Source organism: Vipera berus (genome assembly GCF_964194415.1).
Source record: "Vipera berus genome assembly, chromosome: 6".
NCBI classification, from domain to species: Eukaryota; Metazoa; Chordata; class Lepidosauria; order Squamata; family Viperidae; genus Vipera; species Vipera berus.
The window spans coordinates 5,742,270-5,765,900 of record NC_138208.1 but is presented as its reverse complement, the minus strand read 5'-3'; the positions used below and the strand labels follow the sequence as shown (position 1 = coordinate 5,765,900).

Here is a 23,631-nt window from a genome sequence, read left to right as displayed (position 1 = left end):
CAAATATATGATTTTTATCAGTTAAACCTGAATGGTGTAAAAAAAAATATCCACTTTAAAAAGAGTCTCAGCCTGAACTCTCTGAGATTATTCTGGTTCCCATTTTTAAAATACGGCATTCGTTATTTGTTTTAACACCTCAAATTTGAGGTCGCCTGACTCTGTCGTGCTTCTGAGCAGCTTTCAGATAAAAATTCTTTTTTTTTAAAAAAAAAGCAGAATATATCCAGAGAAAAGAATAATAAATTGTAACACGATGCTTTGAGGGAAATCTTTTCCGTCAACGCCAGAAAATTTCCTTACCTGTTCCGTAAGTAAAATTGATGTATTGCTGTATTTCTTGCTTGTTTCGGACCCAAGTGTTACAAATCTCAAAAGAAAGAGTGTTAATGAAATGCACCAGATCACTAGTTCCCAATTATAATGGCAATCCAGGAAGACTGCATGGACATGAAGCAGCTGAAATAAGGCAAAAAAAACAAAAAACAGAGGGGTTAATTCTCCTTAAGCACTGGAGGATCTTTCAAAAAAATTAAATTCACGAGTAATCGACTTCTGTTGCAATCTTAATAACAGGGGTCTTCAAACTTGGCCCTTTATATGACTTGTCGACTTCAACTCCCAGAATGCCTCAGCCGGCGACGTATGAAGACCCCTGGTCTGGATCCAAGCCTGCTGTTTCATCAAAATGGCCGACTGAGGAATTCTGGGAGTTGAAGTCCACAAGTCACAAAAGGGCCACGTTTGAAGACCCCTGCTTTATAAAATGCTCACTTTCCTGAGGGACAGGTCTGTTCAACGTTAATGTGGTATACATTTCTGAGTAGACACGCATACGGCTCTATTAGCCGAAGTAAAGGAATTACAACTTCTTTCCTCTGTGCAAGTTTTTAAAAAATGGGCTAGGCCAGGGGTAGGTAACCTCAGCTCTTTTATGACTCATGGACTTCAACTCCCAGAATTCCTGAGTAGCTGACTCAGGAATTCTGGGAGTTGAAGTCCATGAGTCATAAAAGAGCCGAGGTTGCCTACCCCTGGGCTAGGCAAATCACCCTGGCCTTTGGACCAGTGCCATCTCTTGTGGTATGCTACCAAGTGGAAACGTTCAGCTGTGTTTATAGTTAAGGGAAAAAAATAGTCATAAATTGATATATCAATGCTAGTTAAGATTCCTTCCTGTCCCTTGATTAGCCACTGACAAAGTCTCTTTTGCATACTTCTTTGTGGTAATGATCCACACAAAGCAAACGACATTCTAAGGCCCGTTATCTAGATCAGGGTTGCTCAACCTTGTCACCTTGCAGATCTGTGGACTTCAAATCCCAGAATTCACCAGAGAAGAGCAACTAAGATGATTAAGGGCCTGGAGACTAAAACATATGAAGAACGGTTGCAGGAACTGGGTTTGGCTAGTCCAGAGAAAGGAAGGACTAAGAGGGAGATGATAGGAGCCTTCCAGCATTTGAGGGGCTGCCACAAAGAGGGGGGGGTGTCAACTTTTCCAAAGCACTAGAGGGGAGGACAAGAAACAACGGATGGAAAGTAATCAAGGAGAGAAGCTATCTGGAATTAAGGAGAAACTTCCTGACAGTGGGGACAATTAACCAGTGGAACGGCTTGCCTCCAGAACCTGTGGGTGCTTCATCACTGGAGGTTTTTAAGACAAGACTGGGTATCCACTTGTCTGAAATGGTATAGGGTCTCCTATACCACTGAGCAAGGGGTTGGACTAGAAGACCTCCAAGGTCCAGCTCTGTCTGTTGTGATTCAGCGTCAGCCTGTGGTTTCGGCATTCTGAAGAGGAGGAGGAGGAGGGGTTTGGAGAGCCTTTGGTTGCAGAGGAAAGTTCTGATGCACCGCAGAGCTCTCAGCCAGGCCCCTCCCGTCTTGTTCCTCCTCAGACCCAGCTGTGTGAGCCTGAAAGATTGGAAGAAGACGATCCACAGCTGGCTCTGTTCAGGGACGCTCGAAGCAGGAGGCATACTAGCAGAAGTGAAGAAAGAAAAGCAATGAGGCACCTCGGGAGAAGGCAATGAGAAGCCACGCCTTAAGACTGCTGTTTAAAAGGGGAATGTGTGGGAGGTGCTGGTTGCTGAAGGCAACCGTTTGAAGAGCTTCTGATATAGTCTCGGTCTGTATTTGTTTAACTCTATTTTGAACTGTTTCATTTAGTTTTTGCAAATAAATTTGGTTGGCTTAATTCCAGGCTATTGAATATAAAAAAGGGGTTGTCCCTGACATTCCAACAGGGCCGGTCGTAGGCTGGAACAGAACACTGTTCTGATTGATTGAGTGGATTGATTTACTGATTGACAAGGCTGAAAAATAACTGATCCAGCTAAACACATTTGCTGTTGGATCAACCTCCACTTTTGCTTCTGGGTTACGGATGCATTTGACCTCTGAAGTCCATCTGAAGAGGCATGCCGGAACGTTTCTAAATAAGCTGCGCAATGGCGATATTTTGACATGAAGGACATCGGTTCCCATCAGGTTCCTTACCTGCGCGCAGCAGATAAATACAACAGAAATAGTCAACAAGAAAGCAGAGGAAACTATGACATCCACCGAACGCTGAGGTCCTCTTCGCTGGAAATAAAAACAAAAACAGTGAACGGAACGCACGAATGAACCATCACACAAGCTGGTCTCATATTAATATACAGCAATGTGGTAACTTGTGCAAATAAAATATTGCACGCATATGTATATGTATATGTATATGTATATGTATATGTATATGTATATGTATATGTATATGTATATGTATATGTATATGTATGTATATGCATATGCATATGTATACGTATATGTATATATACGTGTGTGTAATGTATGTATATGTATATGTGTGTGTATATAGGTGTGTGTATAATACAATAACAAATATCTTTAGTACAAGTCTCAAGCTGCTACATTAACTTTTTCCTCTCTTTTCACCTTAGTATTTACCACCTCCTGTTTAAACTAGTACAATTCTTATTAAATCAATTGAATAAAAATAACTTTGTCAAATTTGTCAATAATTTTTAGCTTGTACATATCCTTATTGTTTTAACATTCACTCTTTATGGACAATCAATGTCCTAATTGGTTTCTCCCAATTTTTAATTTCCCGTTAATATTTAACTTAACATTTAATATTTATAGTTTCCAAGTTTTAAATAACCAAAGTTCCCATTATCACCATACATCAGAAAGTCTAATATTCAGAATACACATCGTATCTATTTAAATATATTCTATTTCTCTCCAAAATATTGCATTATTTGCTGTACGGTTCAGCGCATCAGTTCTTAAAAAAGGAATTATTTACAATGAATGGGAAGAAATGCTAGGGATAGCTCTAAAGATATAGAAAAAACTGGATCACAGTGTAGGTCAGGGGCAGGCAACCTTGGCTCTTTTATGACTTGTGGACTTCAACCCCCAGAATTCCTGAGCCAGCATGGGTCAGCATGGAAACCTCTCCCTTTCCCTTCAGCATGGCTGCCTCAGGAATTCTGGGAGTTGAAGTCCACGAGTCATAAAGCGGCCTAGGCCTAGGCCAGGGGTAGGCAACCTTGGCTCTTTTATGTCTCGTGGACTTCAACTCCCAGAATTCCTGAGCCAGCATGGCTCAGCTTGGAAACCTCTCCCTTTCCCCTCAGCGTGGCTGGCTCAGGGATTCTGGGAGTTGAAGTCCATGAGTCATAAAAGGTTGCCTACCACTGGACTGTAGGTAGTCCTCAAATTAGGAGGACAATGGAGCCCAAAATTTAAGCTCACACAGTTATTGAGTTTTGCCCCATTTTGCGACCTTTCCTGCCGCAGCTGATAAGACGAATCCCTGCAGCTGTTAAATTAGTAACACAATTGTTAAGTGAACCTGGCTTTTTGACATTGACTTTGCTCCTTGGAAGATGACAAAAGGCAGTCACATGTTCCCGCGACATTGCGACCGTCATAAATAGAAGCCAGTTGCCAAGCGCCTGAATTTTGATCACCTGACCATGGGGATGCTGCAACAACAGTTGTGTGAAAAATGGCCGTAAGTCATTTTTTTTCAGTGCCGTTGTTAACTTTGGAACAATTGTTAAGGTGAGGACTACTTGCAGCATTATAAACTTCAACTATGTGAAAGCAAGCAACACGGGGGGAAAAATGAAAATCAAGTAAAGCAAACGTGTGCCTTTAATCAAGGAGTAACGGTAGCCTTGCTTTCCAATTATATGATCATTTGGGAAAAGACCACGTGATCACGTGTAGATCCTTTGAGGGTTAGTCTCTTCAGATAGACCTCAGGAAACAAGACTACAGGTGATCCTTGACTTATGAGGGCTTTCAACTGAGCCCCAAACTTCTGTTGCTAAGTGAAACATTTGCAAAGCGAGTTACTTCTTGTCCGGCCTTCAGGTGCTTTGGAGAATAGCTTGACTCCCTCTTCTTTGGGGTAACCCCTGAGATATTGGAAGGCTGCTATCCTGTCACCCCTCGTCCTTCTCTTCATTGAACTAGACACATACCCAATTCCAGCAGCCGTTCCTGATATGTTTTAGCCTTCAGTCCCCTGATCATCTTTGTTGCTCTACTCTGCCTGATCAGCACGAAAGGCAAGATGAAGAAAGAAACGGGATCTACTGCGGTCCTGGCTGATCTTCTGTTCTTTCTTGACCTACTGATTTGTTTGTGCCATCCTGAGAAATATGGGCCTTTAATTCTATACTGTGTGTGGTGTAGGTATATATAGCTTTATAGCATGTGTATAAGTGTGTCATGTATGTGCGCGGGTAGATATATACTTTCTTTGGAGAGCAGGCCACAGAATTTCATTTTTCATGTGTGCCGGTGAGTTCACAGTAAAAAAAAAAACAAAAAATGATAATGAAGGTTATCTTAATCTTACAATCTTAAAAACAAGGGGAGAGTTTAAGCCCATCGCGTGAATAGCACCTACGGCAGGGGTAGGCAACCTCGGCTCTTTTATGACTCATGGACTTCAACTCCCAGAATTCCAGCATAGCTGACTCAGGAATTCTGGGAGTTGAAGTCCATGAGTCATAAAAGAGCGCTGACTCAGGAATTCTGGGAGTTGAAGTCCATGAGTCATAAAAGAGCCGAGGTTGCCTACCCCTGACCTACGGCATTAAATAGAAATAATAAGAAATAAATAAAATAGACTGCCAACAAACCTTTAGATAGGAGCGAAGGGAAAGCCACATTTTAATATTCTGCACTTTTTTCAGTCGGAAGTGCGGGACTTCTGACTTCCGAGCTCTCCTGGCAGATGTTAAATGACCGAACAGTTTGGCAAAAAGCAGTCTCTGCAAAAAAGAAAAGGTTTTGAAACATGGAACAAATCGCGGTCTTCGTTGTGTCCCTCTCCATTTGGAGCAATTAAAGGGCGGTTTGAATTGCCCTCTTTGAATTGCAAAGGAGTAACAGCGCTCCGTGCGCCTTTGGTGTCTAGTCATGCCAGCCACACGACCATGGAGACGTCCTCGGACAAGCGCTGGCTCTTTGGCTTTGAAACAGAGATGAGCACCGGCCCCTAGAGTTGGAAACGACTAGCACGCATGTGCAGGGGAACCTTTACCTTTACCTTACCTGAATTGCCAGCTGACTGCATTGCCTCTGTGCTGTGCCCTGGGTCACCACGAGGCTTGCGCGAGGCTCACGCGAATGGGGCAGTGAGCCTCTGCAATGCGTCGTCCCAGTGGGGCCCCCAGCGCCTGTGACGCTTGCACAAGTGAGGCCCGAGCGCCTGTGACACTCGAGTGTGGCTGTGTGCATGTGTGTGCATGCGCATGGACCAGCCAGCCATTCACACGAGCCAGTTGCACGGGACCGGTAGTGGGCTGCGGCCCACAGGTTGGGGACCCCTGGTTTAGAGTATTACAGCTGCGTATTTCTTTATTAGGTCCCCAATATTAGGAATCTCCCAAGACATCAAAAGATGCACGAAGGATCTGCTTGTGTTAAGATGTATCCTACAATACCGCATGAGCCTGATTTGCAAGACCGGATTACTGACATGTGTAACCAATATTTAAATTAATTGTTTTGGGTTTTTTGTGGTTTTTTTTGTTTTGTTCTTTGCAAAGGAGCAAAGGAAGACGACTGTCACTAATTAGATTCGTTTTCGGAAATGTTTTCTTTATGATACGATTTTCTAAGTGTACTTTTTTCTTTAATTACATTGTTTACGCTGTCAGTGGGATTATGTTAGATGTGCAATAATAATAGTCATACCCAATTAAAATGTGGATATTTTCAGGAATTCTATTTTTAGTGACTAAGCCATGCTAGAAAAAATGTTTTTAAGGACAGAGTACATATTTCTGGCATAAAAAAATAATAAAATAGCATTAGACGTAAACCGTTTCAACTTCTCCCCTCGAGACACTGCTATAGGGCAGGGGTGTCAAACTCAATTTCATTGAGGGCCGCATCAGCATTGCGGTTGCCCTCAAGGGGCCGGGTGGTGGGTATGGCCAGGGTGGGTGTGGCCTACTGGGTGGGCATGGCCAGCTCTACATCGTTCGCATCAAGGGTGCCTATGGGGGCCTGGGCAGGAGTGGGACAGATCTGAGGGTCTCTGGTGGAAGGAGGGTGTCTGGGCCGGGGCCAAGGCAGTGGGGGCCGTTCCCTCACTGTTGCCAGGATGGCTTCGCGGGCCGCATGAAACCACTTCGCGGGCCGGATCCGGCCCCCGGGCCTTGTGTTTGACATGTCTGCTATAGGGCATTGCACGCCAAAAGAACTAGACACAAAGATAGTTTTTCTCCTGTGCCATCACTTTGCTAAACACCTAAATTACACAGTACTGTCTTGGGCATAAAGATATTTACCCATGTAGAAAGGCTGTATTGCTATTATCCCTGTCACCTTTCTCTCATCTTTCCTACTATCTTCCCCTATCAGTTTCTTACGATTTATCGCTTATTGTTTATGTCTTATGATTAAGGATTGAAACTATGATTAATGATCTATGACTTTGTGGTTTATACGTACGCTGAGAGCTTAGGCACCGGAGACAAATTCAAATGTGTATAACCACACCTGGCCAAATTCAGAATATGAGATGTGTTTGAATAAATAGAATATATCTATTATTCTAAATGTAGGGACGCGGTGGCTCAGTGGGTTAGGACGCTGAGCCTGTCGATCAGAAGGTCGGCAGTTTGGCGGGTCGAATCCCGAGTGCCGCGTAGCAGAGTGAGCGCCTGTTACTCATCCCAGCTTCTGCCAACCTAGCAGTTCGAAAGCACATAAAAATGCAAGTAGAAAAATAGGGACCACTCCGGTGGGAAGGTAACAGCGTTCCGTGCGCCTTTGGCGTCCAGTCATGCCGGCCACATGACCACAGAGATGTCCTCGGACAAGCGCTGGCTCTTCAGCTTTGAAACGGAGATGAGCACCGGCCCCTAGAGTCGGAAACGACTAGCACGCATGTGCGGGGGAACCTTTACCTTTACCTATTATTCTAAATGGAATAAAGAATATTCTATTCTGTTGTAACCAAGGCATGAAAAAGCAGAGATCGTAGGCATGTCTATGGAGATGCTCAGTCTATCCAGGTCGTGGTTGTCCCAAAGGTGCTTTTTTTCAAGAGGCAACTGGACTTCCTTGTTTTTCTTCGAAGACCTTTCGCTTCTCATCCAAGAAGCTTCTTCGGCGCTGACTGGATGGTGGGGAATGGAAGGATTTATACTCCTTGAAGACAGCTGGTCATTTGTATTCTTTCAGAGAGTTGCTGATGCCACTTGGAGGTGTTTACCTGTGTCCTCAGGGTCACCTGAGTGATGCAAATAAACGTGGAGCCTTCGTGGAACTGCTGATTGTATTGTAGACTGGAGATAGATGATGTTGTATCCCCCCACTCTCTGTTGAGAGAGGGCTATTCAGTTTTGACATAGGACGAGATTCAGCTGTCCATCTGCATTTAAAGGACAAAGACCACTCTTTTGAAGACCGCAACGTCCACATTTTGGACAGAGAAGACTGCCGGTTTGAAAAAGGGGGTCAAAGAGGCCATCTAGGTCAAAAACCTCCCGGTGGCCTCAATGACTCTCTACAAGAATGCAAAGGACCAGCCGTCTGCAAGGAGTATAAATAAATCCTTCCACGCCCCACCTGTTGTGATTCAGTGTCAGCCTGTGCTCCCAGCAGCTGAGTCTGAGGAATCTGAGGAGGAGGAGGAGGAGGAGGAGGGGTTTGGAGAGCCTTCGGTGTTGGCAGGAGGCTCTGATGCACTGCAGGACTCTCAGCCTGGCCCCTCCAGTCATGTTCCTCATGAGGCTCAGCTGTGTGAGGAGGAGGTGTCGGACTCAGAGGAGTCACAGCTGAATCTGTTCAGAGACGCTAGAAGCAGAAGGCAATCCAGCAGAGCAGAGCAGAGAAAATCAATGAGGCAACTCAAGTGAGAGGAGGAGAAGGCATTGAGAAGCCACGCCTTGGGACTGATAATAAAAGGGGAAGATGTGGGCAGGGCTGGTTGCTGAAGGCAACCGTTCGGAGACATTCAAAGAGAATCCTGGTCTGTTCTTGCTAATCTGTTTGACTGTTGTTTGTTGATTCTTCTTTGATGTTTCGAATCATTTATTGAAGAAAATATTCTGCTGCTTTTTTGTTTGAAAGACTTTTATCATTTTGGAACTGTAAATAAATTTGGGTTGGGTTTTTCCCCAGCCTATTAATTTGTCAAAAGGAAAAAGGGGTTGTCCCTGTCGCACAAACAGGGCCCGTCGTAGGCTGGAACAGAACACCACCATTCTGTCAGAGCTGAAGCAGCTTCTCGCATGAGAAGCGAAAGGTCTTCAAAGAAAGAAAAAAAACAAGACGGTCCAGTTGCCTCCACCCCTTTGGGATGAGATCATGGACAAATACGTCAATTCTTTTCCCCAAAAAAGAAGACTTGGAGAGAGAGGTGTGGGGCAAAGGCCTACCTGCTTGTAAGTTCTCTCAGCCACGCATAAAAGGAAGAAAAAAATCCAGACGAGGGAAACGCGAACTATAAAGCACACGAGAACCATGGATATCACCATGATGTTTCCATTTGACCCAAAGGCAATGGCATAGAGCTCAGTAGCCGTGTGCGTGGCCAAATGTTCCAGGTCTTTTTCTTGTGACAGTCTAAATACAAATGGTGTTAGTCCTAGGATTAAGGAGACCACATTTCCAAAAATCTGATAGCCGATGCCTGGAACGTAGCTGTTCACCTAAAGAGAGGAAACAAAGCAAAGATGACGGGGTGCGTTTTTGATAAAATCGCGTTCCGTGGAGCGGTTTACGGTGCATCGAAAGGAAGTCTGAATTCAGCTCAATGGAAGTGTAAAATCTAATCCCATCCCAAACCCATCCCCGTGGTGGTGCAGTGGTTAGAATGCAGCGCTGCAAGTTAACTCACCGCCCACTGCCAGGAGCTCGATCCTGACTGGCTCAAGGTTGACTCAGCCTTCCCTCCTTCCGAGGTCGGTAAAATGAGGAGCCAGATTGTTTGGGGGTAAGAGGCCGACTCTGTAAACCGCTTAGAGAGGGCCGTAAAGCTCCGTGAAGCGGTATATAAGTCTAAGTGATATCGCTATGCTTTCCTTTCCTCTTTCCCTTTTTCCTTTCCACTTTCCCTTTTTCCTTTCCTTTCCTCTTTCCCTTTTTCCTTTCCTCTTCCTCTTTCCTTTCCCCCTTTCCTTTCTTCCTTTCCTCTTTCCCTTTCCTTTCCTCTTTCCCTTTTCCTTTCCTCTTTCCCTTTCCCTTTCCACTTTCCCTTTCCTCTTTCCCTTTTTCCTTTCCACTTTCCCTTTTTCCTTTCCTTTCCTCTTTCCCTTTTTCCTTTCCTCTTTCCCTTTTTCCTTTCCTTTCCTTTCCCTACTTCCTTTCCTCTTTCCCTTTTCCTTTCCACTTTCCCTTTTCCACTTTCCCTTTTTCCTTTCCTTTCCTCATTCTTTTTCCTTTCCTTTCCTTTCTTCCTTTCCTCTTTCCCTTTCCTTTCCTCTTTCCCTTTTTCCTCTTTCCTTTCCCCCTTTCCTTTCTTCCTTTCCTCTTTCCCTTTCCTTTCCTCTTTCCCTTTTCCTTTCCTCTTTCCCTTTCCCTTTCCACTTTCCCTTTCCTCTTTCCCTTTTTCCTTTCCACTTTCCCTTTTTCCTTTCCTTTCCTCTTTCCCTTTTTCCTTTCCTCTTTCCCTTTTTCCTTTCCTTTCCTTTCCCTACTTCCTTTCCTCTTTCCCTTTTCCTTTCCACTTTTCCTTTTCCACTTTCCCTTTTTCCTTTCCTTTCCTCATTCTTTTTCCTTTCCTTTCCTTTCTTCCTTTCCTCTTTCCCTTTCCTTTCCTCTTTCCCTTTTTCCTCTTTCCTTTCCCCCTTTCCTTTCTTCCTTTCCTCTTTCCCTTTCCTTTCCTCTTTCCCTTTTCCTTTCCCTTTCCACTTTCCCTTTCCTCTTTCCCTTTTTCCTTTCCACTTTCCCTTTTTCCTTTCCTTTCCTCTTTCCCTTTTTCCTTTCCTCTTTCCCTTCCTTTCCTCTTTCCCTTTTTCCTTTCCTTTCCTTTCCCTACTTCCTTTCCTCTTTCCCTTTAACTTTCCACTTTCCCTTTTCCACTTTCCCTTTTTCCTTTCCTTTCCTCATTCTTTTTCCTTTCCTTTCCTTTCTTCCTTTCCTCTTTGCCTTTCCCTTTTTCGCTTTCCTTTCCTCTTTCCCTTTTTCCTCTTTCCTTTCCCCCTTTCCTTTCCTCTTTCCCTTTTCCTTTCCTCTTTCCCTTTCCCTTTCCACTTTCCCTTTCCTCTTTCCCTTTTTCCTTTCCTTTCCTCATTCTTTTTCCTTTCCTTTCCTTTCCCTTCTTCCTTTCCTCTTTCCCTTTTTTGCTTTCCTTTCCTCTTTCCCTTTTTCCTCTTTCCTTTCCCCTTTTCCTTTCCTTTCCTTTTTCCCTTCCTTTCCTTTTTCCCTTTTTCCTTTTCATTTCCTCTTTCCCCTTCTTTTCCTTTTCCCTTTCCTCTTTCCCTTTTCCTCTTTCCTCTTTCCCTTTTCCTCTTTCCCTCCTATCCTATCCTATCCTATCCTATCCTATCCTCATTAAGTTCTACAGAATCTTCAGAGTGTGGATGTAAGCTCAATCCTCCAGGCCAAAAGTATCTTAAAAGTTTAAATCATGACAACTGGACCAAAGTTTATTAAAACTGAGAAGTTTCATTACTCATCTAAGTAACTTCTTCAGTCAAAATGAACATTTTGGGTTAGGCACAGAGTCTTCATTCACATATTGCATTTCCTTTTGGGGGAGAAACCCCCAGCAAGCATTTTAGCAGGGGTTAGTACATTCCGACGACTCTAAAACAACGTAAGGAATCAGCCAACAATCTATACACGTCGATGAGCCTTTCAACCCTCCTATTTCATCGGGGCAAATCTCAGAAGCTTAAAAGAGACTCACTCTGTTCATGATCATGCCGCTGATCTCCAGAACGGACATGTCAGCCTTTTTGCAGTCGTTCCCTTCCCACACGATGGCGCTGACTTTCTCTAACCCGGGATTAGAGCTGTGGAACCAGGGCAAATGACTCTGCCAAAAATAAACAGAAAAAGGGCACAGAAGTTTCCGTAAACACGTAATAACAATAATAACAAAAATCATATTGTCAATAGCAGGTGAGTTGTCAAGCAAACATTATAGCTTCGGACAGATTTGGCCAGCTCCATATAAATATAAAATATAAATCTAAAATCTAAGTATAAATCTAAATCTAAATCTAAATCTAAATCTAAATCTAAATCTAAATCTAAATATAAATATAAATATAAATATAAATATAAATATAAATATAAATATAAATATAAATAATATAATGCTGAAACTCTAGAACAGGGGTCTTCAAACTTGGCTCTTTTATGACTTGTGGACTTCAACTCCCAGAATTCCTCAGCCAGCGTGCCAGGTTGAGGAATTCTGGGTGGGGTCTTCAAACCTGGCCCTTTTATGACTTGTGGACTTCAACTCCCAGAATTCCTCAGCCAGCGTGCCAGGTTGAGGAATTCTGGGTGGGGTCTCCAAACCTGGCCCTTTTATGACTTGTGGACTTCAACTCCCAGAATTCCTCAGCCAGCGTGCCTGGCTGAGGAATTCTGGGAGTTGAAGTCCACAAGTCATGAAAGGGCCAAGTTTGAAGACCCCTGCTCTAGAAAGAGTACAGAGAAGAGCAACAAAGATGATTAGTGGACCGGAGGCCAAAACATATGAAGAATGGTTGCAGGAATTGGGTTTGTCTAGTCTAGTGAAAAGAAGGACCAGGGACGATAGCAGTCTTCCAACAGTATTTTTTAGATCACGTGAAGTGTTAGTACCGCTTTACAATGCCTCGGTAAGGCCACACTTGTAATACTGCATCCAGTTTTGATCACCACGATGTAAAAAAGATGTTGAGACTCTAGAGAGAGTGCAGAGAAGGGCAACAAGGATGATTAGGGGACTGGAGGCTAAAACATATAAGGAACGGTTGCAGGAATTGGGTATGTCTAGTCTACTGAAAAGAAGGACTAGGAGAGAAATGGTAGCAGTGTTCCAATATCTCAGGAGCTGCCCCAAAGAAGAGGGAGTCAAGCTATTTTCCAAAGCGCCTGAAGGCAGGACAAAAAGCAATGGATGGAAACTAATGAGAGAGAGAAGCAACCTAGAACTAAGGAGAAATTTCCCGACAGTGAAAACAATCAACTAGTGGAATGACTTGCCTCCAGCACCTTATGGGTGCTGCAACACTAGCGGGTTTTATTTTTTAGAAGAGACTGGACAACCATTTGTCTGAAATGGTATAGGGTCTCCTGCCTGAGCAGAGGGTTGGACTAGAAGACCTCCGAGGCCCCTTCCACTTCTGTTATTCTGTTGCATTATTTATTCTTCGACTAACCGGATGAAAGGGGTCGTCCCTGTACTCTTTCTTCATGCAGGAGTTGACCTGAGAATTCTCCGCGTCGGTCTCGCTGCTACAGGATGAGCGGCACTCGGCGCAGTGCAAGAAATCCTCCCACAGCACATCTTCCGTCTCCGACTCTGGCCTGGCGCTCTCTGAATCTTGCCTGGAGCTTGAACATCGCGAACTGCAGCTCGTCCCCGATTTGGGGACATCCTGAAGGATACAGGAAGAACCACAGGATGCTATTCCACTGTCAGGCACAAGCAGCAAGGCCAACCCAGGCAGAGTTCAAGCTAGGTACTTTATTACGCTCAGCCTACAATACAGGAATCTCCCCGGACTGGCAGCCTATGCCTGGGAACAATTAAATAAGGTTACAAGGAACTTAGGGAAGGTCAGCCCTAGCCCTTTTGTGATTGTGTGGGGGATTCCAGGCTAGCTCTACACTTGATCCCTCCTCCCTGCCGGGCTGGGCATGTAGCAATAGCAGTGAGACTTATATATCACTTCTCAAGTGTTTTTACAGCCCTCTCTAAGCGGTTTACAGAATCAGCCTGTTGCCCCACCAATCTGGGTCCTCATTTCACCGAGCTCAGAAGGATAGAAGGCTGCTGAGTCAACCTTGAGCCGGTCAGGATCGAACTGCTGGCAGTGAGCAGTGAGTTAGCCTGCAATATTATATCCTCGTCACTGCCCCACCACAGCTCTTATGTCTCCCAAGACTACGTGTGAATTTGATGTCCTTAAAAGCTTGCTCAGCAGCAGTGCAAAGTGTTGTTACCTCTACGGGATAATGTTTCTTGTAGTGATGAGATTTCTTGCTCCGAAACGCACAATCACTGGAAGCACGTTCAGCATTCCGTCGTAAAGGATAGCCAGTTTCCGGGCCCTCCTCACTAGAAACTTCATCGGATATATTTGTCATTGTTCGGTGACTGTCCTAAACCAAAGAAGAACGTACTACCAATAAAAGGCACATCTTTGATCTCGTACACTTTTAATATACAATTCTAGCCCAACCCCTTTATTCCCACCTGTAGCGCCTACTCATCAGTTGCCATCAACTGTGACGCTCTTTATCTGCCATTTTTAGACTCAGGATGCTAATAGTAAGTCATAAAATCGGCTTAAGTTATTTTTAAAAAGTAGGAAGGGAAAAAAATAATAAAAGAATATCCTCCCTCCCCCCGCCCTGTTTTACTTTATTTTAGTTAGTTTTCACATTTCTGAACCACCTATCTCCCCCCAAAAGGGACTTTGGGTGTGGACCTTAAACCATTAAAACTATAAAATGGTACTATAGGCAAAAGTTAAAAAATTTAAAAGGAGGGGGCAGGTGTGAAAGATCAGGCCCACACGTGAAGGTCAAGTTAAGACTGATTAACAGCAATATTCTCAACAAGCAATTAGCACCTGCTTAGAGTTAAACAAGGATCCACAGAATTCAAGGATTTAGTACACTTGTGGCTACATAAGGATTCTAGGCTGATTCCTCTTTTGACTCCACCCCCAGTTTTTCCACTCCTTCTTACAGCCAGCTATTAAAATTAGTTAAAAGGCGAAGGGAGGGCTTTCAGGGCACTAACCAACCCCATGGCTGTATAGTCCTCTGAGCTCCCCATTGCATGGGAAACTGTGATGTTTCTCTGTATGATTTGTGGGGGGGAGGGGGTATATGCATAATGGTATTTTTTGAGACCTGTATGGAACAAAATTTCATTTTAATATATGCTAAGTGACAATAAAGTTCTAATTCTATTCCTATTCTATTCTATTCTATTCTATTCTATTCTATTCTATTACATTCTATTCTTTTCCATTCTTTATTCTATTCCATTCTCTATTCTATTCTAATTTCATTTCATTCTCTATTCTATTCTATTCTATTCTATTCTATTCTATTCTATTCCGTATTTTATTATTCTATTCTATTCTATTCTATTCTATTCCGTATTTTATTATTCTATTCTATTCTATTTCTATTTCATTCCATTCCATTCCATTCTTTTCCATTCTCTATTCTATTCCATTCTCTATTCTATTCTAATTCCATTCCATTCTCTATTCTATTCTATTCTATTCTATTCTATTCTATTCTATTCTATTCTATTCTATTCTATTCCATATTTTATTATTCTATTCTATTCTATTCCGTATTTTATTATTCTATTCTATTCTATTCTTGTATTCTATTCCATTCCATTCCATTCCATTCTCTATTCTATTCTATTCTATTCTATTCCGTATTTTATTATTCTATTCTATTCTATTCTAATTCTATTCTATTCTATTCCATATTTTATTATTCTATTCTGTTCTGTTCTGTTCTGTTCCGTTCCATTCCATTCCAACCATGTTTTGACTCCTTTTGGAAGGCCAGGAGAGTGGGGGTCCGTTTCACCTTGAGGGGGAGGGGGGCAGAGAGAATATTCCAGAAGGCTGGGGCAATGGCAGAAGGCTCTCTTCCTAGACCCTGTTCTTCTCTGTTTCTTTTGCATCCTAACTTTCTTCCCTTCCCTAATTTATTTATCTACCCGACGGAGAGCCCGCCCACCTCGTTCACAGAGAGAGTCTAATACCATGAGCACAAAATAAAGGACTCACTTTATGATTTGAAGTGTTGTATGTACTTCGGGCAGCTCCGACATTCCAGCCGGGCTCCTCTGCCCGGATGACCTGAGGGAGAGGATCCTGGACTTGCAAAGCCTCTTCATGGCTTCTCCCTGTCCTTTTTCCCTCAAGGGAGACGTACCCATTGTCGGTTTCTGTGGATTTGTCTATGGAGTTCTTCGCTTTCTTTGCTCTAGAGGCAAACCAAACACGCGAAATGATTATTGTTTAGCTGAAGACTTCTTCCTGATCCCGTTTCCCAAACTGATTTAAGGCAAAGGAGGGGGGGGGGAAACAAACAGGCAAAAATAGAATTCTTAGGAGATAAGCTGATCATACGTTTTAACTTACAAACTATTACAAATTAATTATTGATTTAGGATCTGTAAACCTACCTGTCGAAGTGAAAGAGGTGGTTTGGAGGCAATAATTACTTTAGGCCTAAATTTGCCTACATAGACAGAGGAAATCTTTAATCCAGGGGTCTTCAAACCTGGCCCTTTTATGACTTGTGGACTTCAACTCCCAGAATTCCTCAGCCAGCGTGCCTAGAACTCACAGTCACCTGCTGATTGGCCCAAAGTTACCCAGCCAGCTTTTGTGCCTCAGACGGGACTAGAACTCACAGTCACCGGGTGACTGGCCCAATGTCACCCAGCTGGCTTTCATGACTAAGGCGGGACTAGAATTCACAGTCTCCTGGTGATTGGCCCAAAGTTACCCAGCCAGCGTTTGTGCCTCAGACGGGACTAGAACTCACAGTCACCGGGTGACTGGCCCAATGTCACCCAGCTGGCTTTCATGACTAAGGCGCGACTAGAATTCACAGGCTCCTGGTGATTGGCCCAAAGTTACCCAGCCAGCTTTTGTGCCTCAGATGGGACTAGAACTCACAGTTACCTGGTGACTGGCCCAATGTCACCCAGCTGGCCTTTGTGCCTCAGGCAGGACTAGAACTCACAGCCTCCTGGTGATTGGCCCAAAGTTGCCCAGCCAGCTTTTGTCCCTCAGATGAGACTAGAACTCACAGTCACCTGGTGACTGGCCCAATGTCACCCAGCTGGCTTTTGTGCCTCAGGCAGGACTAGAACTCACAATCTCCTGGTGATTGGACCAAAGTTACCCAGGCAGCTTTTGTGCTTCAGGCGGGACTCGAACTCACAGTCACCTGGTGATGGGCCTAAAGTCACCAACTGGCTTTCGTGGCTAAGGCAAAACTAGAACTCACCCTCTCCTGGTGATTGGACCCAAGTCACCCAGCTGGCTTTCATGGCTAAAGCGGGACTAGAACTCAGTCACCTGGTGATGGGCCCAAAGTCACCAACTGGCTTTCGTGGCTAAGGCAAAACTAGAACTCACCATCTCCTGGTGATTGGGCCAGTCATGGCTAAGGCGGGGCAGGAACTCACAGTCTCCTGCTTCCTAGCCAGGTGCCTTAACCACTATATCAACTGTTTTATCTTGCTTGTCGGAATTAAAGGAGATTTCCCGGAAAGTGAAAAAAGTAGGAAGGCCATTCCTAATTTAACAGGAAGTCCACCAGAGCCAAGTAAGAAACTCGGCTTGAAAAATGACTAGCAGATTTAGAGCAGAATCTAATTTTTTTTCCCATGGACTTTGGGCCTCTGCTACCTCAATTTTCTCCTCCTGGTTTCCAGTGTTGGCATACGTGAAAGGGTGGAAAACAAAGTTGCAGGTGCTCAAAACCTTTTCACAGGATTAGGATGGAGAAAGGGAACAGTGCCCCCTTTAAGATGAACCAAGGCCTGAATGAAATATACCCACCCTGACAAAAAGGAAGTGGCATGCCAGAGTTCCTTGAAGACAGAGCAAAGACCATAAGAGCTGCTGGTGCCGTAACTCTGGACGGTCCCTTCCTGGGTGTTATCGGTCGTGCTTGAGCCATCCCCTTCACGATGCACTTCCAAGTGGGCTGCTTTCCTTAATTTCCTTCATCGGAAGAAATTGAAAATGGGAGACAGTTTGGTAAAAGTAATTCACAAGCACCTGTTCTGTTCCAGCCTGCAACCGGCCCTGTTTGTGTGTCAGGGACAACCCCTTTTTCCTTTTTAACAGTCAATAGGCTGGAAAAACCCAACCCAAATTTATTTACAGTTCAAACCAAAAAACAACAGAATATTTCCTTCAATAAATGATTCAAAATATCAAACAAGAGTCAACAATCAAGAGTTAAAACAGATTAGCAAGAACAGACCAGGATTCCCTTAGAATGTCTCCAAACGGTTGCCTTCAGCAACCAGCCCCGCTCGCACCTTCCCCTTTTATTATCTGTCCCAAGGCGTGGCTTCTCACTGCCTTCTCCTCCTCTCACTGAGTTGCCTCATTGATTTTCTCTGATCTGCTCTGCTGGATTGCCTTCTGCTTCTAGCGTCTTTGAACAGATTCATCTGTGACTCCTCTGAGTCCGACACCTCGTACTCACACAGCTGAGCCTCATGAGGAACATGACTGGAGGGGCCAGGCTGAGAGTCCTGCAGTGCATCAGAGCCTCCCTCTGACACCAAAGGCTCTCCAAACCCCTCCTCCTCCTCCTCAGATTCCTCGGACTCAGCTGCTGGGAGCACAGGCTGACGCTGAATCACAACAGCACCAAACTACGGACAGAGTTATCCGTCAGCGTACTGAAAAGCTGAAACGGCTTTGTTAATTTAAATGCGACGAATGACATTGTCATTTCATTTCGGTAAAGGCCACGAGGAATCAGGACCACGCATTAAAAGTTCCAGTTGAGCTGATTTATTGCTCAAGCCTATGCACCTGAAACTTTAATAGTCACACCAGCACAAAAATACCTCCTCCTTCTCCCTCCGGTGTTTGCGGATGACTTGGGGGTCCTTGTGGAGACAATCTGGCAGTGCACAGTTCCCAGAAGCAGCATGAGCCATGCTGGGCCGATGACTTCCGTCAGAGGTATGTGGTGTGGGCTCTCTATTGTAAAGAAGAGTATGACTGCAGCCACTGTTGGAAAGAAAGAAAGAGGATGCAAGTGGCGAAGCAATTCATGGCTACACCAGAGAATAGGAGCTCATTAATCAGAAGACCACGATCCACAGAAAACCTTCCCACTTGCTCCTATCCCCGGGCGGAGGGGATCTAAACAGGCATGTCAGTCTTCCGCTGAAATCAAGGTATCTAACCATTCTTAATTTGGCTGGAGGCCATTCTCTAAATAAAGTGAAAACCCCTTTAAAATACACACACACACACACACACACACACACACACAGAGTACGGTAGAACTTGTTACCTATCCGGTATCTCACCCTATATATAAATACAGTTCTTTTTCCACAGCTAAAATGTTCAGGAGAGCTCATTTCAGAACGTGTATTTTAAAAATAACATTAAGTGGGATTGCAGCTGCACACACAAAAGTGTTTATAGTCAAGGCCACGGTTTTCCCAGTTGCAATGTATGGCTGTGAAAGTTGGACCGTAAGAAAGGCCGAGCGCCAAAGAATTGAGGCCTTTGAACTATGGTGCTGGAGAAGACTCCTGCGAGTCCCTTGGACTGCAAGGCGATCAAACCGGTCAGTCCTAGAGGAGATCAACCCTGACTGCTCTTTAGAAGGCCAGATCCTGAAATTGAAACTCAAAGACTTTGGCCACCTAATGAGAAGGAAGGACTCGAGAAGAAGGGGACGACAGAGAATGAGGTGGCTGGATGGAGTCACTGAAGCAAGAGGCGTGAGCCTAAAGGGACTCCAGAAGATGGTAGAGGACAGGAAGGCCTGGAGGAACGTTGTACATGGAGTCGCGATGGGTCGGACACAACTTCGCAACTAACAACAACAACAGCTGCACACCAGTAAAACTGCCTTTTGCAATTGACCGATAAGGATAGTGTCAATTCCAGTGGTGTTCAGATGTTTGCATCCAAAGCACCTATTATTATCGGTACCACCTTTGCTTTGCTTTTGCCACAATTGTTCTATTTCTGTGTTTTTTTTTTCTATTTTGTTATTTTCTCCAGTTTTTTCTCTTTTAACCTGCTGTCTCTAGCAGTGTCCACTATCTTCCACTTTCTTGTCAACAAGTGTGAAATCTGGGCTGTTGCATTATTATTACCCTGTCAAGTTTCTTTTTTACACCCGTTAGCGTTCTAAACGTTGTCATTCCCTTATTACGCTTTAAGACAAAGGCATTTTAAATATGTTATTTTAGTGTTATTCAACTACTGGGACACGTGTTTCTCCAAAGACTAGAACTGGAAGCTAGGGCTGTTGTTGTTGTTGTTTTTTAAACCCAGGCACCTCTTAGGCAGAAGATCTCGTCCATAAGTACCTTGAAGAAGATAAAGGAAAAGGAGCCACAGAAATATAACTTTGGAGGTCACTTGTAGCCACCAGTTGAAGAAAAAGGGAAAGAAAACGACTCTGACAATTCCCTTTCGAGTCAAGGATGTCCAGGGACTCTCCGGTTTCGCTTTTGCAAAGGCTGATCCTAAAGAGAAGCAAAATCAATGACTTTTATTGATTTTCAACAAAATCGCTTTAACATTTGGTAAAGAGTGTGTTCTCTGGGTTAGTATTTAAATAACAATCAATGACAGTTAATTTTTATAATTCTATCATCCGTATATAATGGCTTTGCATGATTTTCTCTTCTTCCAATAATATTCTCCTCTGCCAACCTTAAATCAATATAAAGGTAAAGGTAAAGGTAAAGGTTCCCCCGCACAGGCGTGCTAGTCATTTCCAACTCTAGGGGCCAGTGCTCATCTCCGTTTCAAAGCTGAAGAGCCAGCGCTTGTCCAAGGACGTCTCCGTAGTCATGTGGCCGGCATGACTAGACGCCAAAGGCGCACGGAACGCTGTTACCTTCCCACCATAGTGGTCCCTATTTTTCTACTTGCATTTTTACGTGCTTTCGAACTGCTAGGTTGGCAGAAGCTGGGACAAGTAACTGTAACAGTAACGCGGCACTCGGGATTCGATCCGCCAAACTGCCGACCTTCTGATCGACAAGCTCAGTGTCCTAACCCACTGAGCCACTGCAACTTCACTAATTAATTAATATTAAATTAATATACAGTAGGTCTTATTATTTGAAAACGTGACAATTGAATGTAGGCATTTTTCTCATGTTTCTGCAAATAAGAACCACACCAATATAAAGCTTCTTTTCTAATTGCTTTGTCCTAGATCCTGTTTACACAATTCTGAACGGCTGTAAGTTGCGGACTACCTTTATATATAGTATATATTTAGATATAAGATTTGCCCTTGATACTGATCCCAGCCTTTCTATCTAAGGGCAAGGAGGCCATTGTCAACCTGCTCACAATGGAGAAGAGTTCACTTTTCATCCACAAGGCTTCTTCTTCCTAAGTCCCATGTTTTGTGGACCACGGGTAGTCCGTTTAGCGTCCGTTCAAAGTTACGACGGCACTGAAAAAAGTGACTGATGACCCCTTTCTTCTTTGTGGCAGCCCCTCAAATAGTGGAAGACTGCTATCATGTCCCCCCCCACACACACACACACACAGTCCTTCTTTTCTCTAGACCAGAGGTAAGCAACCTCGGCTCTTTTATGACTCGTGGACTTCAACTCCCAGAATTCTTGAGTCAGCTGACTCAGGAATTCTGGGAGTTGAAGTCCATGAGTCATATAAGAGCCGAGGTTGCCTACCCCTGCTCTAGACTAGCCAAACCCAATTCCTGCAACCATTCTTCATACGTTTTTGTCTCCGGGTACTTTAATTATCCGAGTTGCTCGTCTTTGCACTTTTTTCTCCAAAGTCTCGACATCTTTTTTTGCAACGTGCAAAAAAAAAATGATAAAATGGAGCTAACGCCTTATTGAATAAAATGAGATCTCCGGTTGAGGAGACCAAGTCTTACCTCTGACAAGGTCCACGTCGATGAGATCGGGCTTCACGTGCCCAGTTTTTTTTGGCTTGTTTCTCAAACCCTACAAGAGGCATAAAATGCGTTATTTCACTACGTTGGAAGTGGAATACGGGTCAGCCCTGAACTGCAGCCTGAAATCTATCTGGTGGAAGGCTGCAGTGTAAAAAGGGTTCAGATCTGTATTATTATTATTATTATTATTATTATTATTATTATTATTATTATTATTATTATTATTATTATTAATTATTATTAATTTAATTTGTATACCGCCCTTCTCCCGAAGGACTCAAGGCGGTGAACAGGGCAATACATATTAAAAGACAAAATTAAAAAATTAAAAAAGATTAAACAAGGTGCCCACAAATAAGTTAAAACACATTAAAAGCAGGTTAAAACACATTAATAAAACCCAACCCCATCCCATCAGGCCAGGCCAGCTTGTTCGAACAGATAAGTCTTTAGATCGCGCCGGAAGGAGCGGAGGTCAGGCACCATCCGGAGCTCAACCGGAAGATGGTTCCATAAATCCGGCGCACCCACAGAGAACGCCCTCCCCCTGGGGGCCACCAGTCCTCCTCCCTGAGGAGGCCCTCTCTGTGGGAACGCACTGGGCGGAGGGAAGTTGATGCCAGCCGCAGGTGTTCCCCAAGGTATTCCGGACCCATGCCATGTAGGGCTTTGTAGGTCATTACCAACACCTTGAATCTCACCCGGAAGACAACTGGAAGCCAATGCAGCTCGCGGAGCAGAGGTGTAACATGGGAGTGTCGGGAAACTCCCAACACAACTCTCGCGGCTGCATTCTGTACCAGTTGGGGCCTCCGAGTGGTCTTCAAGGGCAGCCCCATGTAGAGAGCGTTGCAGTAGTCCAGACGAGAGGTCACGAGCGCGTGAGTGACCGTATGTAAGGCATCCCGGTCTAAATAGGGCCGCAACTGGCGCACCAGGCGGACCTGGGCGAAGGCCCCCCTAGTCACAGCTACTATATGGTCTTCTAAAGAAAGCTGTGAGTCTAGGAGGACTCCCAAGTTGCGAGCCCTATATGGCCACAGTTAGAAAACTTAGCATCCTGGTTGTTGTTTTTATTATTATTATTATTATTATTATTATTATTATTATTATTATTATTATTATTATTATTATTATTATTATTATTATTATTATTATTATTATTATTATTATTATTATTATTATTTTGATAAATAACTCCAGGCAATGAAGGGACATTTAAGAGAAACTCTAACATAATCCCATTAGAATGTTAGGAGGATATCTGCCTAGCTTAATGTCTTTTAGTTCAGGTACCGCAGTGACCAAAGCAGCTAATATAGGAAATTTAATTTACTACCATCAGGTCTCCCCAGTGCCAAAAACCTTCAAAATATTAAGGGAGACTGAAGTAGATACTCAATCTTACCCAAACATTAGCCCAAATCCCCCATTCTCACCACCAATGAGATTTACAGCTTTGGGAAGAAGCCATTTTGGTTTTTAGTCGCTTAACAGCAAGACCCTGGTGAAGTGCCTGCCTTTTCTGCTTCGCGTGAGAAAAGCCCATCTTCCTTCCCCCGTCCTGACCACTTTCTACGGAGGGACGATCGAGAGCATCCTGTCATACGGCATCACAGTCTGGTTTGGAAGCATCCCTGCTTCGGACAGGAAGGCGGTGCAGAGAGTGGTGAGGACAGCTGAAAAGATCATTGGCAGTTTCCTCCCTTCCATCCAGGACTTGAGCAGGGTCCACAAGATTGTCTGGGACACGACTCATCCTCTTCACGGCGTGTTTTTCCTTGTTACCTTCTGGGAGGAGGGGGCTCTGTGGTATCCGAAGAAAAACCTCCAGATTCAGCCACAGTTATGTTCCATACAGTGTCAACCTTGTGAACGCTAAAGCTTCCTCTTTCCGTAATGTATTCAAGATGGTCAGGGATTAATATTTATAGGTTATTTCTATGAAAGGGTGAAGGTTTAGACATATGTTGTATATCGCCTGCTTAAATGTGTATTGTGGATGTGTACACTTTCGAGAGCAAGCAACTGCATTTCATTTTTTATGAGTGCCAATGTGCTCACAGTAAAAAAAAATGACTAGAAAGGTTATCTTATCTTATCTTATCTATGTTGTTTCCACAGGCTTCTTTTAGAGGGCTGTTCTTTGCCCTCTCTCCCCACAAAAAAAATTATCAGAATTTTTTTCTCTGAAATATGATTCCAATTAGCTTGTTATTATCAAACAAATATATATATGGCTGTCCAACTTACACATAGTGA

The 23,631-nt window shown here is 43.9% G+C and overlaps 1 protein-coding gene across 5 annotated transcripts in view; it reads right to left on the bottom strand.

Moving 5' to 3' along the window:
- The window catches only part of PHTF2 (putative homeodomain transcription factor 2), a 72,228-nt gene that overhangs the window by 5,446 nt on the left and 43,151 nt on the right, over nt 1-23,631 (bottom strand). For all 5 annotated transcript variants that reach the window (XM_081330912.1, XM_081330915.1, XM_081330911.1 and 2 more), the window contains 12 exons: nt 21,349-21,418; nt 19,790-19,948; nt 18,299-18,464; nt 17,271-17,435; nt 15,480-15,678; nt 13,657-13,815; nt 12,870-13,088; nt 11,402-11,530; nt 8,928-9,200; nt 5,172-5,303; nt 2,503-2,589; nt 304-459 (listed from right to left, as the gene is read on the bottom strand). In XM_081330912.1, the coding sequence (XP_081187038.1) occupies nt 304-459; nt 2,503-2,589; nt 5,172-5,303; nt 8,928-9,200; nt 11,402-11,530; nt 12,870-13,088; nt 13,657-13,815; nt 15,480-15,678; nt 17,271-17,435; nt 18,299-18,464; nt 19,790-19,948; nt 21,349-21,418 (1,914 nt within the window). The remainder of the gene's footprint in view (nt 1-303; nt 460-2,502; nt 2,590-5,171; nt 5,304-8,927; nt 9,201-11,401; nt 11,531-12,869; nt 13,089-13,656; nt 13,816-15,479; nt 15,679-17,270; nt 17,436-18,298; nt 18,465-19,789; nt 19,949-21,348; nt 21,419-23,631) is intronic.